The sequence below is a fragment of the Hippopotamus amphibius genome, chromosome 7, assembly GCF_030028045.1.
Source record: "Hippopotamus amphibius kiboko isolate mHipAmp2 chromosome 7, mHipAmp2.hap2, whole genome shotgun sequence".
Taxonomy (NCBI): domain Eukaryota; kingdom Metazoa; phylum Chordata; class Mammalia; order Artiodactyla; family Hippopotamidae; genus Hippopotamus; species Hippopotamus amphibius.
Window position 1 is genome coordinate 60,396,257 of NC_080192.1, and position 15,409 is coordinate 60,411,665.

General features: G+C 36.9%; 1 protein-coding gene across 1 annotated transcript in view; it reads right to left on the reverse strand.

Moving 5' to 3' along the window:
• Positions 1–12,765: 12,765 nt before the first annotated feature.
• Positions 12,766–15,409, reverse strand: part of LRRTM4 (leucine rich repeat transmembrane neuronal 4) — an 821,480-nt gene continuing 818,836 nt past the window's right edge. The window contains exon 3 of the mRNA XM_057742053.1: positions 12,766–13,121. Within this exon, the coding sequence (XP_057598036.1) occupies positions 12,900–13,121 (222 nt within the window). The 3' untranslated portion in view covers positions 12,766–12,899. The remainder of the gene's footprint in view (positions 13,122–15,409) is intronic.

The following is a 15,409-nucleotide window of genomic DNA, read 5'->3' on the forward strand; positions in this document are numbered from 1 at the left end:
TGTTGATGCTGCCAATATGGAAATCACACTTTGAGGACCTCTAGCCAGAAACACTTTCAAAAGAATATTAATGATGGTGAGAATGAACATATATTATCATACAATAAAACTCCAATGATTCAAGTAGGCTGGTTCTCTGATACCAAGGAAGACATAAGTTAATGAAATAGACTAAAAGGTCCAGGTTCAGATATAATTATATATGTATATGTTTTACTGTTGTGATCTAAACACAAAATTATTTTAATTTTGTAAAACTACTAATAAACAAAGCATGTTTCCTCTTGAGCAACTGACCCTTTTAATGATAACTTTGTCCAATACACTTATTTTAAAAAGTCGATTGAATTTAAAAAAATTAAATTGTATATATATTTGGAAGTTTGCCCTCTTCTCCACAACTTTCTCATTCCAAACTTCAGGCTGAACTTGTAGAGGAAGGTCATCTCCCCAACAGCAGTCATGAACTTGCTTCCTGGTATCTGTTTCTCTAGTTAAAGTTAGATGGGGTACATTTACTGTGACTGGTGTGTCAGCTGACCCCTTTCTGTTTGTCTGCAGTTGTGATGTGAGCAATTGCATATCTGTGTGGTGGCAATGATCTTAAGTTGGTATCTGTAAGGTACAAGGGTTTGAGTGCTTGTGAAGGCTCTTACCAGGAATGAGATAAGATGGCAGTACTTGGCTATCTTCAGGCTCATCCATTCATTTCTTTGAAGTGTGTTTCTCTCCATGTGTGCCACTCTGTCAGTCCACCACACCTGCAGAGCCAGTTTCCACTGTTCTACGCTTTCTTATAGCATAACAGGGTAAATTTTGGTTAGGTTCTAAGTGAAGAGATGATCCTTTTCTTCAAAAGTCTTACTTACACTTTTCTAGAACTCTTAAAAAGTAATGTAGGAAAGCAGCAATTTTGTCCTGATGAGGGTTGGTACTCCAGGGAGACAGTCCACAGGGCTTCATGCTCTCAGCAACATTCACACCAGAAAAAAGCACTAACTTCTATGTTTAAAAATAGCCAGTATTCAGTGGAAACACATTTAGCATAAGTATTCATCATTCTGACCTGGAGAGGGAGTAAGGCTGCTGTAGAGTTTAAAAAAGCAACACTTGCTGTGAAAACTTCTAGGCTCAAAGAATGTCCTTCCTGATTCTGCCGTTCTCTCTCTATGTCTCCTTTTTGACTTTTCCTAAGGTCCTTTATACTGTTCCTGAGGTGTATTGGGAGTCATTTTGCCAAAAAGCAGGAATGCATTGAACTTGGCCTTGCAAGATTTGATAATTTTATTTTTAATAGGCCAGTTTTCTCGAGGATGATTGCTATTATACTTTGTAAACTCCCAGAGCGAAAAGAATCTTAGTACTTCACACCGTCATGTTATATAGTACAGTTATAGTGCATTACTTGATAAATATGGTGTTTTACTTAGTGATGAAATAATTATTTCATATTGGGTCTTGAAATGATTAACACTTTGAAGGAAAGTGGCAAACACCACGGGCATGTGAGCAGTTGCCTTCTGGGCACTCCATCCGTTCTGGGTACAAACATCTACACAGATTTGTAGAACTATATAAAATTAGGAGGTTGCTACTAGCTATATATTTCATGAGACTTTTTAAAATTAAATTTTACAATGCAATAGGCTTTATGTGTTATAGAGATTCTATTCTGTAAGACTTTAAACTTTAGGTAGATAATCAAGAGTTACAAATAAATGACGTTGAATAACAGTATAGAATTAATAAATGTCTAAAACAATAATAAAAGAGGCTTATAAATTGGTATCTGATTAAGTACCAAATGAACCACACAAATAGCAGGAATTTAGAAGAAGAAAAGAGCATTTAAGGTGAATCTATTTTTACACTCAAAATCTTAAAGTATAACCTTGATCAACAACAGACTATATCATTGATTTGTAATCCAATCTAAAAAGGAGTAGAAGTCATATTTTTAAAAATTACTTCCAGATTTGTAGAACCCAAATGTATCTGTCTCATCAACAAACACTACAATTTATAAAGCAGCCATAATTCGTGCTTCAAAAGGTAACTGGTTACAACCGAATTAAGGACAATTTAAGCAGATGCCACATATAACCTAATAGATCATTGTATTTCATTATTTTCTTGTCTATACCTTGAAGAAATCATATTTATATTTGGGTTGATGTTTTAATTTTTTTGATGTATTTATACTGTACTCTGTTTAAAAAGAAATTGAAATTGAAAGGCTATAAAGTTTTGACAATTTATTTTCACAAAGGAGATATACTTGGAAAGGAAAATTACTCCATTCATGTAGCAGCTAGTCAATAATTTCCCAATTTCTACACTGAGAATGGAGTCACATGTAGTCAGTAAGAGTACTTCAAATCGTGAGGGATCCACCAAAGCTGGTTGTAAGAAGCAATGATTTCAAATATAGCTAGTTCATTAGCATACACACAGGCAGTTTACTTTGCTCTTTGAAATAAGTAATAAGATCTTGAGCATAGACATACACAAATTAAAGACATATTCCAAGCAAAGTAATTTATCTTACTTTTGAGGATACGTTGTTAAGTTCTGTGATTGCTCTGGGGATAATTTCTAATGCCATGGCAAGCGTACTTGTGTCTCACCTCTTCTGATATACTCATATTAAGAATTCAGGTTTCAAAAGGCAAGCTATTCTTTGAAAAACATGGAAGATAGATAAAAAAGGACAAAGAGCTTAAAAACAACTGCAAAATTGAGATATGTAAGTGTGACTGGGGTGGGTGAGAGCAATCAAGGGATTTTGGCGGGAAAAAATCAAAAGTATCATTATTAAAAAGAGCATTTAAAAATACTACATCAGTGGATGTTAACGTTTAGAATTTGTCTAATACTAAAGACATTTTAAGGTCATAGAGACCTCCTTGTATTTAGCTGAGAAAGTGTTTATGTATATTTTGGTATTGGTATTAGTCATAATAAGCTAAGCTTTGCAGCAGTAACAAAGCCCATTAATTCTCAGTGGCTTTGCACAAGATTCCAATTACCAGAATGGTTAAGTGTGTTCAGGTGGCTGTATTTAGAACCTGCTCCTTCCTTAATGGTAACTCAGGAACCCAGGATCTTTCCACTAGCCATGAATAGAAAAGATGGAGAATGAATAATTCTCACCTGTTTTAAACTGTCTCAGGCCACAAATAACAGATGACTTTCACTCACTTTTATACTGAGGAGAACCCAATCATATGGTCCAAATTTAACCATTAGGGATACTGAGAATTGTAGTTTTTCAGCATTCTATAGGAAAGGAAAATGATGTGGTAAACACGTAGTATAGTTCCTACCACAGTACCCTGGGAAATATAGGAAGAACTGGGTCAGTTACCAAAGGTTTTAAAAAATACATACTTGAAAGGGAAAATTATTTCATTCATGGAGAAGCTAGTCAACATTTCATAAATTTCTACATGGAGAGTACAATATTTTGTTTGATTAGCTGATGCTGCATTGCAAATTTGCAAAATCAGGCTTCCCTGGGCCATATATATGTTCATTAATTTGTTTTACCTACCAGGAGAAAGAGGACTTAAGTAATAAATTTAGACATACAAGTTTACCAATGAGGAATGAAGGGGAGAGACAGAGTCATTCTTCTAAAAGGAGAAAAATATTGATTATGTAATATACTATGAAAAAGAGCATTGCTAAGCGCTATTGTCATAGAAATTGCATTAAATATTGTTATATAAATTATGGGCCCCAATGGGGGCCTAGAAATCTTAGTAACCTACAGACAATTCTCATTCTGTTTGGGGTTTTGCTATGGTGTGAGTGTTGAGACTGATGACACCTCACACACACCAAGAGGGTGTGAAAAATGTATTACTCACATAATGAGACTTTCTGGAGAGAAGAGGGCAGGCTCCACAAGAATGGTCTTGAGAAAGCAGGGTAAGGAAAGTGGCTGGGGATTTATAGTAGTTACAGGGTGGGGCTGGGGGGTGGGTCCCTACATACAGGATTTTAACTTCCCACTAGCTCCAAGCACTCAGGCTCTCTTATCAGCTATCTCAGGTGTAGGGGAGATGGGCAAAGGAGAGTTCTGAGAATTCAAAACTCTCATCTGTTAAACATAAAAATGGAGTCAGACTTTATGACAGTTTTTCTGGACCTCATGTAGTGTGCTTCAGTCACAAATAAACCTCCAATCGTACTCTTACTCAACATTTCAAAACATGTGTGTGTGTTGGGGGGAGGATTATAAACATTAATAAGATATTGGAAAATTTAATTTTTATGACCGGAAAAGATTCCTTAAGCAAGCTATAGAACTTGTTACAAACATATGTGTTTAATATTAAAGGTAAAAATTATGAGACTTCCCAAATAATCATTCTGTTTCTGTCAGGCAAGGTCCTTGATTGTCTTTGGGGTAAAAACTTTCCATCAAATAAATACTGGAATGTATCATGCAGCTAGAAAATTTAAAAGATCTGTATTTATAAAGAGTATCTTCAAACTAATTTCAAATATGAAAATTATACCATGGATTTGTTTTATTCTTTCATTTTCTAACAATGATTTTTGTATACCTACTATATGCCAGGCTCCAGAATCGGCAAACTTGAAAACACTTGAATAGTTCATAGTCAGGTTGAAATAAGTACTGTCGAAGTTCCCTAGACATTCAATATTTAATTTAAAGACTGGAAAGTTTGACAAATAATATGTTTTATTATACCTATCCCACCTACCATACCTGCATACCAAATTAAAAATTAGTAGAAACTGAAACTGAAAAAGAGAAATTCAGGGTGTGTTTTTTCATCTTAAGTAGTAAAAGTAATCACACAGTTTGTTAATCTGGAGATACGTATCATTTCACCTATAATGGAAAAATATACAGCATGGTTAGAACTTGGAATCAAGGTGTCATTTTGTTCAAACTCCTAACTAATGCAAACCACTTTGTACACTATCCTAGCAGTTGGACATCAGATAACCATGTCAATATTTCTACTAACAAGTGTTCACTACTTGACAGGCCCTTCTGTTATTTGTCAAAGCTGGAAAATTCTCTCCTCAATAAAATCTATAATTCTTGTTATCCTGATGTTTTTCTAGGTAATCCTTTGGATGCTCCTTTAGTGGCACTTTTCGTGTTAACTAGAGTTTTGATACAGTCCCCCTTCCCTTCTCAACATACACAATTCCCATGAATTCAACATTAAATGCTAATATACACACCCCTATCATTCTTAGGTTCAGGTATATCTATCTCACTGGTCCCTGAATTGCACTAGTTGAAGATTCTCAGGTTTTGGAAAGTCAACAAGTCCAAAAGAGAATTCATTATTTTCTACCACAAACCATGTCATCCCTTCTATGGCTGCTATTTTAGAAAATAATATCAACATGTTCTTAGTTGCTTAAGTGAGGAGTATGGGTGCTATCCTCAATACCTCCCATATCCTCAATTCTTGCCTGCTCCCAATTGCATGGTCCTTCTGCTTCTACTTCCTAAGAAGCTCGTATGTGAAGTTCTAAAAAGTCATAGAGCATAGGTGCTCTGAGCTCCTCTTTCTTGAGGAGACTTTCTGGATTAGAATAATGCTTTCATGACTTACTACCTTAACTTCTCCATTTCTTGCATCCTTATCTGTAAAATGAGGCTAATAATAATGACTTTACTTCAAAGAATTGCTGTGGGTCATTAAATACACAATTATTGGACCAGTGCACGGTAAGTACTTTATGAATCTTACCTATCCTCTTTATTGTTTTCTGCTGTTAACTCCCATTGGCGTTTTCGTAAGTCATTCATCATCTCTCAAGTGCCATTTTACAGGAAACTCCTAACTGGTCTCCAATGTTCTGGTCTGTCTCACTTCATCCAGTCATCACACCAAAGCCAAAATATGTTTACTGCTCTTATTAAGATCCATTTATTACACTCTGGTTGCTGGAGTATAAATTCTGAATGCCTTAATTTGCCGAGACCAGCTCGGCGACTCGAGGTGAGTGACGGGTGCCGCAAGCTTGAAGAAAACACAGACACAGACTGAAGAGAAAGATGGGACGGCGGGGGGGGGGGGGGGGGGGGGGGGGGGGTGGGGCTCAAGACCTCTAGGATCAAGAGCCTTGCTGATTCATCCCACGTGGCTTTTATTGAGTTCTTGGCTAACACTCCCAGATTAATCCCATAAACAATCAAAGGCCTCACATGACTGGGGCAATGATCTTTGTTTGCCTCCTGGGCCCGATTTGAGCAGGTGTGGATCTGAGCTGGGCGTGGAGAGCAAAACAGCCCTGGGGGCAGGAGACCTCTCTCAGATATTAGGGGTCTGTGCCCCACCCCTGTTGGCCCCTCTGGGACTGTGCCTGTCTTAGGTTGTTCCTCCTCTGAGGAATCTTACCCGTCTTTGGCTAACCAGCCATCCTTCAGGGCCAAACAGGGTGATATAAGGTGTGCAGTGAGAAAGGGGCTGCGCCCCTAGAGACGGCCAACCCTCTGCCTATGCCCCCATAGTCTCCACGCCCCCGCCCTCAGCTCCTCCACTGCTCAAGCAGGACATTCTGAATCCCATCGCCCACATACTTTAACATTTTCAAGGTTTCAGAAAGGCTCCTGAATGTCTTCCCACCTTAAGTTAAAGCCCAAACTCCTTAGCACAGCTGCCTCTACATTGCATGATCTGGTCTCTGATGACCTTTCTAACTTCACTCTTGCCTCACTTACTGCATTCTGTTTCCTTGAACCATTCATGTTCTTATCTCTGAGGACTGTTGCCCTCCTCTGAAAACTCTTTCCATCTTACAGACCCTTAATGCAGTATTTCCACTCTCGCCAATTGTGTCACTCCAGTGTGTGTTTCAATTCTATCCCTTTCTTTATGATAGTACTTCTGACATGGAACTGAAAATTGCCATCCACATTTTTTACATCTGGAAAAAGGAACAGCATGCTTCCACTTTTTATATTACTATCATCTCAATCTTTGAAGACAGGAATGTTTTACCCTACCTGAATCTCTTCTTTATTCTAAAGTTTTCCAGTTTATTCCACAATTCCGTTATGATTTCCAACATCCCAATAGTCTACTCACCATACTCTATGTGAATTTCAAAGTAATTTCAAAGTAAGAAAACACAGTTTCCCAGTTTTGTTCCAACCATGATAAAATATTGAGAACTGAGATACTCAGCTTGTGTAAAATTGGTACTCTGTTTATGGTTTGTATTATATACTCTGACCAAAAGCTCAAAATATTTACTTTTGATGAAGAATTAAATACTTCATTTTTAGAGTAGAATATCTTCCAGAAAGTTACATTTTTAAGTATTAGATTTTATATCCCCACTAAAATTTATTTCTCTTCCTTTCATTGGTTAGCTCTTCATTAGGCACACAATGTGTTCCTAAATGTACTCTGTGCAAAACTAACTCTACAGGTCTCAATAGCTGTTATTTCAATGAAGAACAGTCCATAATCCAATAACATTTGGGAAATAATGGATTCAAGCACCTTCTTTACTACAGAAATTCTCAAAGATTTTAATATATCAATGAGCACGGAGAATGTCTGAGAAGGTGGATAAAACATGTGGCTTTACATTAAGGTTACTTGACCTTGGAACACTTTTGCGCAAAGCACATCATGGGACTAATGTAAAACCAATTTGGGAAATTTTTTTTCTAGGTAATAGATCTCCTTAAGAACTCTAAGATGCTATATAAAACTTTGTTAATTATCTTCTCTGATGACCTTATAAGTGCTATAACAATACTCTATGTGGCCGAAACAAAGTAGACCTATATTTTCTCCTTACAAGTATATTTAGAGTTCATAGTCACTCAGAACCCAAAATAAACTGACTTACCCTCAAGAATTCTTCTAGAATAAACTGGTTCTTTCCCATATATAAACAATTAAATAAAGTGATTCAGTTGAATCACTCTAGTAGGTATTCTGTAGCTGGTGTTTTGCTTGGTTTGGTTTGGTTTCCTGTCTGCTATGGACTGAATTGTATTCCTCCCAAATTAGTATGTTGAGGTCCTAATCCCTCAATGAGACAGTATTTGGAGATGGGGCCTATAAGGAGGTAATTAAGTTTAAATGAGGTAAGGAGGGTGGAGCCCTGATCTGATAGGATTAGTGTATTTATAAGAGGTGACACTAAAGAGCCCACTCTCTGCTGTGTGAGCAAAATCAAGGTGGCTGTCTGCAAGCCAGGAAGAGAGCTCTAACCAGAAAACATCCTGCTGGAGGCTTGTTGTTGGGCTCTTCAGCCTTCAGAACTGTGAGAAGATAAATTTTTGTTTAAGCGAAACAGTCTATGGTACCTTGCATGGCAACCCAAGCAGAGGACTGCATTGCCTAATTAATCTACACGTTAGTCATCTTCCATCAGATTTCCTCCACTGTCTAGAATCCAAGTGAGTGTCCCCCTAAAGGTGCATAGCAAAGCTTAAGAATTTTTATAATACGAATATTTTTGATTCCAGAGAATACTCATCATATAGTTCCTCTGTCATTTCCATTAAGATAGCTTTCATGACATGTACAAAATCTGAATTCATGCCTGATCTTTTTTATGCATTTTTATTCTTATATCATTTTGAAAAGCAAACAATAATGAGCATAGGAAATCTAAAATCTATTTTAACATTGCAATCAGTTCCTTGGATCTGCTGAGGAAATGACTTAGATAGGATGAACCAAAGCCCATGTTTGGTCCTCTCATGTCCCCTTCCACCAGCAATCTTATTTCTTGTCTGAGGGTAAACTCTAGCCCAGAAAACATAGGTTAATGAATAAATGAATGACATCATCTGAGGCTAGTGATTCTCAGGACTTTGTCAATGTAGATGGTACAGGCTTCCCGCATTATTGTGTGCTTTTGTTGATTTATTATGATTTTGCAATGCCTTACACAGTAGAAACAATGGGCCTAATCTCCTACAAGGGAAGAGGACTGTCATATATGGAGAGATATATTAATATTTTCCATTTATGATACCAGGTTCTTATTTTATTCATTCTCATTTAATCCAGATGAATTTGACATTTGTTCTATTATTAGAGAGATTGAAATATATTGTGTTCTTAATTTAAATCAGAGCCTCACTGTATCTCAGAAATAAGAGTATATAATGTCCTTTGTAAATGTGGAAATATTTATTTGCAAAGTTACGTGCTTTCCTTGATGGGCAAAAGAAGCGCATTCTTTAAATCAACATTGCCAAAGTCAGTTCTACGGAAGGTTAGTTCTGAAGGATTTCATGAGGTAGTGAATTAAGGCAGGATATTGTGTTGGGACACATCTATTGTAGAAAACCCAGGGTTAAGCCAAGTCGAATGGGTTTCTTGACCACAGTATTGCTGATAGCCTTTAAATGCTGTAGGGCCTTGTGAATTTCCAAAGGGAGTAACATTTTCTGTAATTTGAACATGTAATTTGAACATAGGAAGCTCTTCTGTCATTGTGGTTGTTGCTGATGTTTATTTTTTGTTTCTCTGTTTTTACGGAAGACATATTCTGTTAGTGCTACACAGCACATTATAGAAAATGCTCTGTACACAAAGGTATAGGCCTCTCATATTGTGTGATTGCATAATGTTTCCACTTAAGTCAATTCTTATTTTAAAGATTCATTTAAAATTAAATCTAAATAAATATGAAATACAGAGTTTGTGTCCCCACACAGAGGGATATAAATATCTATGCTCTGTAGCAAAGTGGCTCTCAAAATGTGATCCTCACACCAGCACATCAGCATCACCTACTAGCAATGAATATTATCAGACCCCACCCCAGACTTACTGCATCAGACATTCTGGGGGGGAGCTCACCCATCTGTTTTAAAAAGCCTTTCAGGTAATTGTCATACAGGCTAACATTTGAGAACCTGAGAACCACTGATTGTGCATATTATAATCTAAACAGTGACTCAGACCTTATCCGAATAGAATGGGTGCTGTTTTTGAAACTGGACTGTACCCCTGGAGTAGTATAAGCTTAACAATAGTGGACAGGGAATTGAGTAGCTAGCTAGCAAGGCATCATATCAAGAGAACAGAGCACATGCCCAACAGGTACTACAAGTGGAAGCAAAGGCTATAGCAGGGCACATTGGATGTTTGAGCAACAGAGGTTATTTAGAGATCAGCAAAGCAGGTTTGGTAAAGAATGACTGGGATTCAGGGGCAGAAATCAGGTGCCTAGTAACATGGGCAAGAGACAGACATTACTCAGCCTTGGAGGAAACAGGATTCTAGAGATGTACCAAGGCAGGAGGAACTCAGAGCTCCAGGGAACAGCACAGAAGGCACTTATAAAATTTTGTTATAGGAACAATGCCGAGGCCCTTGACAGTACATGCATGCACTTGGACTGAGTAAAATTAAAGCAATTTCAGTGACAGACAACTTGAGTTTCTGAACTGAGACTGGTGATTCTGGTTATGCTATTCTGAATTAAAGGCAGTTCAAGGTGCTATAGCATGCAGGATGGCAAGCATGCCTTTATGAGAGGCCACGGGCTTTAGAAATTAGAGAGGTTCAGAGTTGAGGAGCTTGACAAGGACCTAGACTAGTTATTGCCATGAGAGCCTTGGGATCATCAGCTAAACTACCAATTACTAACGCTGGGTGGCTGTCATGGGTCTACAGAACAGAATGAATTAGCTTCTCTTCACTGTTTAATTATCTGTAATTCTTCAATAGCTTCATCCAGTGAATGGTCCTGCTTTCAGTTCTTCATTAAGCAAGGATATGTGCTATGGATTGCACAAATTTCAATACTCTCTATACTATTCTTATAGATGTCCCTTTGCTGATACAACACTGATACTGAATTCCAGATGTGGTTTGGCTAGTTAAGTTTAGATTCAAACAATAACATTCTCTATTTTGGACATCTCTGTGATTTGTTTTCTTTGGTGGTCTTGTTACACTGTGGAGTAATGATAAGCTATCTGTCAAGCAAAATTTCCAAATGTAATTCACATGTATTGATTGCTCATAAAATGCAAGGATTTACAGATTGGGATACTACAGTGTTACAATGTGAAAAACTTCATTTGATTTGATTTTATTTAATATGATGTAATTTTTAATCAATTAAGGTACAATTTAACTTCAAATCTAATTTAAAATAGTAGTAAGAGAATGATTTTGAGAAAAAAAATTCTTAGTACGCCATGCTAGTTTACTTTGATATGAAAGTAATTGTCAAAGCTCTTTTATTATTATTTTAGGAGAATTTGGAATTAAATGGATGGCAGCTATCAATTTAGCTCTTCAGAAAACTCACTAGTAACCCCATATATTAGCACCTTTCAGAATGCAAACTGTCACCTAATAAAGGATGACATAGATGATATAATTTCAGTTTGTTTTAAAAATAGCAAATCAGACCAGTGGTTAGATCAGGATAATGCCCATAGTAAATCAGAGAATTGATGACACAGCATCACAGCATCAAGGACGTCATGTGAAAATGGTTCAATCGATGTGTGTGCATAGGTATCCCCTTTGTTAAAAAAATAGGTGATCACTATGCTTTTTTCTGATAGTAATCAATTTCCACACAGTTCTCTCTCTCCTAGAAGATCATTCAACCTCTAACCCATTCATGGATACTTCCTCTTTTCTCAGATTGTTATATAATTCTATTTGAGTTACATCATGTCTTCAGAAGTAATTCTAAAACCAGTTAGTGCATAAGACATCTCATACTTCTTTCCCACATCTTATAGGACTTCCTTACCTGAGGGTAGAACATACAGAAGGCCTTGATAGATACCAACATATTCTTCTTGAATTGCTCTGATATAGACTAGAAAGATTCTATAATATAGAGACAAAGCACTCAACATTAGGTGGACTGTGGTGTACCAACCACAAAATAATATGTTTATTTTTCCCAACATTGTTTTCTTTTATTGATAAAAACTACACAAAAGCTAATTGATAATTAATATAAAAAGCAAGGTTACACATTATCTTGTGTTTAGAAATCTGTCAGCTTGGCAGTTTCATTCATTGACCACTTGGCCTTTGTTCTTCATTCACCCCCAGTCCAGGTGAGCATATTTCTGCTGGTCTTCTTATTTGGAGGTCTTCATAGGTCTTTTCATCCACCTCTCACACAGTGAAAGCTCACAGTGGGTACTGCTAGTAGAAAAAAAAAATCAGAACTCCTCACATTGTGTACCATGTGCCTTGAAGGATCATCTCCTCAGATTTCGTTGGATTTTCATTCCAGCAGTTTTGTCAAACTTTGTGGTCAACTTTGTTTCTTCGTGGTCTGTGGTAAAGCAAATCTTCTTTCGGTACAATATAAATTTGAACGCCTGTGTTTAGAACTGGAAACAGAATCACTTGACCAGGAAAAACAAACAAACAAACCAAACAAGAACAAATGACACTTTTAAAAGAAAAATGAAATGAAAGCAATTGTAATAATCTGTTACACACACCTAACAAGGAAAACCGTGTTGTTTCCCCAACTTCCCACCCACACCTGGTTTGATGCTTTCCCCACCCCCACCCCCTGTGGTTCTCCAGCCCAGGAACCATGCAGTGTAGAAAAAGCAAAATATACAAACAAACGTATATGTAGCTAAGGTGAAATCTATTTTTATAAGAACTTGACATTTTTACTATTTACATCCAGGAGCATTTCTGCTTGTATGTTTTAAAGCAAAGAAAGTTCTGTAGTTCTCCTGGTTATGCTGCAGGTGCACCCACTGCTGTCTTCAAGCAGTTTTGTTTGTTTCCTTTCGTCGATGTCGTAAATGACTTGGGAACGATGAGCCGGCTGGAGTGCGCGATTTGAACACCCATTCTCCTTTAAGATGAAGGCCCTCCCTCCCCGCGACGAATTCCCCAGTGAGGAGTTGCCTTTCAAGGTCAGTTTGTTATTCTCTCAAGGTAAAGGGCTGGGGCTGCGGACCTGGCGATGGTGGCGATGAGGCTGTGGTCAGGCCCGAGCTCCAGGCCGGGAGTTCTGTCCTGCTCTGGAGAGGCTGCCTCGTAGCCCGTGCAGACCTGCAGCGGCCGGTGGGCCCGGCAGTACCGGATCACCGGCTGCTCGTAGCTGTAGTACGGCGAGGGCGCCACGTGGTGTGGGATCTGGTGGCGAGAAGGAAAAATACTGATTATAAAAGGCTTTGGATAAGACGATGACACAGGACTGTATTTTGTTCTCTTTCATGCTGTTTTAAGTCATCAGTTGCTGATCCAACTATTAATGAACATTAAACATAATAATGATTGTTAGTATTTAACTCGGTATTGTTTTGTCCATCATATATCATTTTATGTACAAAGTGTGTATATACTTTGCATATGAAATCACATATAAAGATTTTTCAATGTGTGTCCTATCATCTGTCCATCCATCATTTATCATCTATCACCACAGCAGAAAGTTAGAAACAACCTAAATTCCCATCAAAAGGGAATTTTAACATATATAATGTAACATATATTATGTATTTAAATGTAGGTAATACAAAGATTGGGGGATATCAATCTGTGTAATATGGCAAATATGATATTAAGTGAAAAAATTAAGGTGTAAAAATGTATAATAGCATCCATTTTGTGTGACTAAAACTGTAAACATAGATTTTTTTTACTTTTAAAAATATCTTTATAAACAATTGAAATCTTTATTATGGGCATATATAACTTTAATTTTTTAAAAAAATATAGTTTCTCAGATTATTTCTAACAATTCTATAATTTCTTGACAAAAGTAATCTAGAATCATGAAAATAAGCACGTTTTTGCATTTGTAATACTAATGTTATTGATTTTAAGCTAATAATCTAAACTGTGTCTAATGTTAGAATAATAGGCCTGAATAATGGTCTATAGAAATCTATTTAATAGGAAATGCTGAAAATGTTAAAATTATAGTAATTTTGATTCCCTGTACAGAATTTTATTAAACCACAAATTTCTGATAAAAGTATATCTCAAAACTAGAAAAAGGAAAATGGTGATTAATTCTTGCTTTCATGCTAGAGCATTTATCTTAATTCACTAGATCCAATCTGACACTGGATAACAGTCCACAGATGATAAAACTGCAAACCCTTCACTGTCCTGTAAGGTTAGAGATTGTGGAAGTTTAAACCACTGTCTCTTGGCTCCAGCCCCACTTCTGTAGTTGGATTTATGATGCTGGGCAGGGACTTTGCAAACCACATTTCTATCTGACCTGCTGCTCCCTGTTAGACTTTGCCAGTGGGGACCACTGGAGGGAGATAGCAAGACTAAAGGAGATAGAGGGAGTGCACCTGTGGTGGGCTTCTTCTCTGCTTCTTCCTGCTTTAGGTATTTAACCCAACAACACTTCATTTTGGCTGCAGCAGTGCCTTTCCATAACAGCAGGTGATTCTGGGTTGTAGACTTTCCAACATTTGTATTTCCAACATATGATCTCATCTTGTCCCCCTCAGAGACTCTAGCACCAGGGAACTCTGAGGTTCATCTCCACAAAGCTCCTCCTGCAAGTGTTTTATTTTGATGATTCAACATCGTCATTTAGTTCCTTAATTCTACAGGTGGTAGGAGTGGCAGTATTTCTTGAAGTTGCTGTTTATGTTGTACCATGACACTATCTTTTAGCCTTTGCATGAGCTTAGCTAACAATTCTGTATTTACTTGGCACTTTATAAAATTCTTTGTGAAAATCACTGAAGGATTGTCTGTCTCCCGACTGGACTGTATCTGGCTCTTTCTGTAGGTTAAACTGCGGAAACCAATAAGTTGCTATAATTTTTATAATTTGGTAGAGAATTTAACCCCCAAATGTCTGTGGCTTAATTGTTCTGTAAAAAGTTATGTAGACTCATATCTCACTTAGCAACCTGATTTTCAGAATCCATTCCTCCAATTGCTATATAAATACCTCAAATGCTCTTTAAACTAGGTCTTGTGTTTTCTTCCTGATATCCTCATTAATGTGGATAATTAAAGTTTTGACACAAATTCACTGTCTGTTTGTATGAGAATTATATTTTTAACACCTCTTTACTTATTAAGATAAAAGTCACCTCCTCACATTTTTAAAGATATAGATCAAAGCAGTGTTCCCTATGGCACATCACAGCTCATTAGTGGGTTATAAAATCAATTTAGTGACTCCAAATAAACATTTTTAAAATAGAATTAATTAGAATAGGAAGTATCAGAGTATATCATGTGAGTAAAGGTGAGTCGTTTCATAAAAGTTTTGTTTCAAATTTGTATATATGAGTGTGTGTCTACTGAATCATACTGTGATTTTTTAAAAATTGGGAATCACAGTAAAAGATCCTTTTAAAAAATAATCAGAAAGCATATTCAGATTATAGCTTATTGTAATGTGATTAGCAATAGCCTGAATAAATTTCCATCCTGCTTTTAAC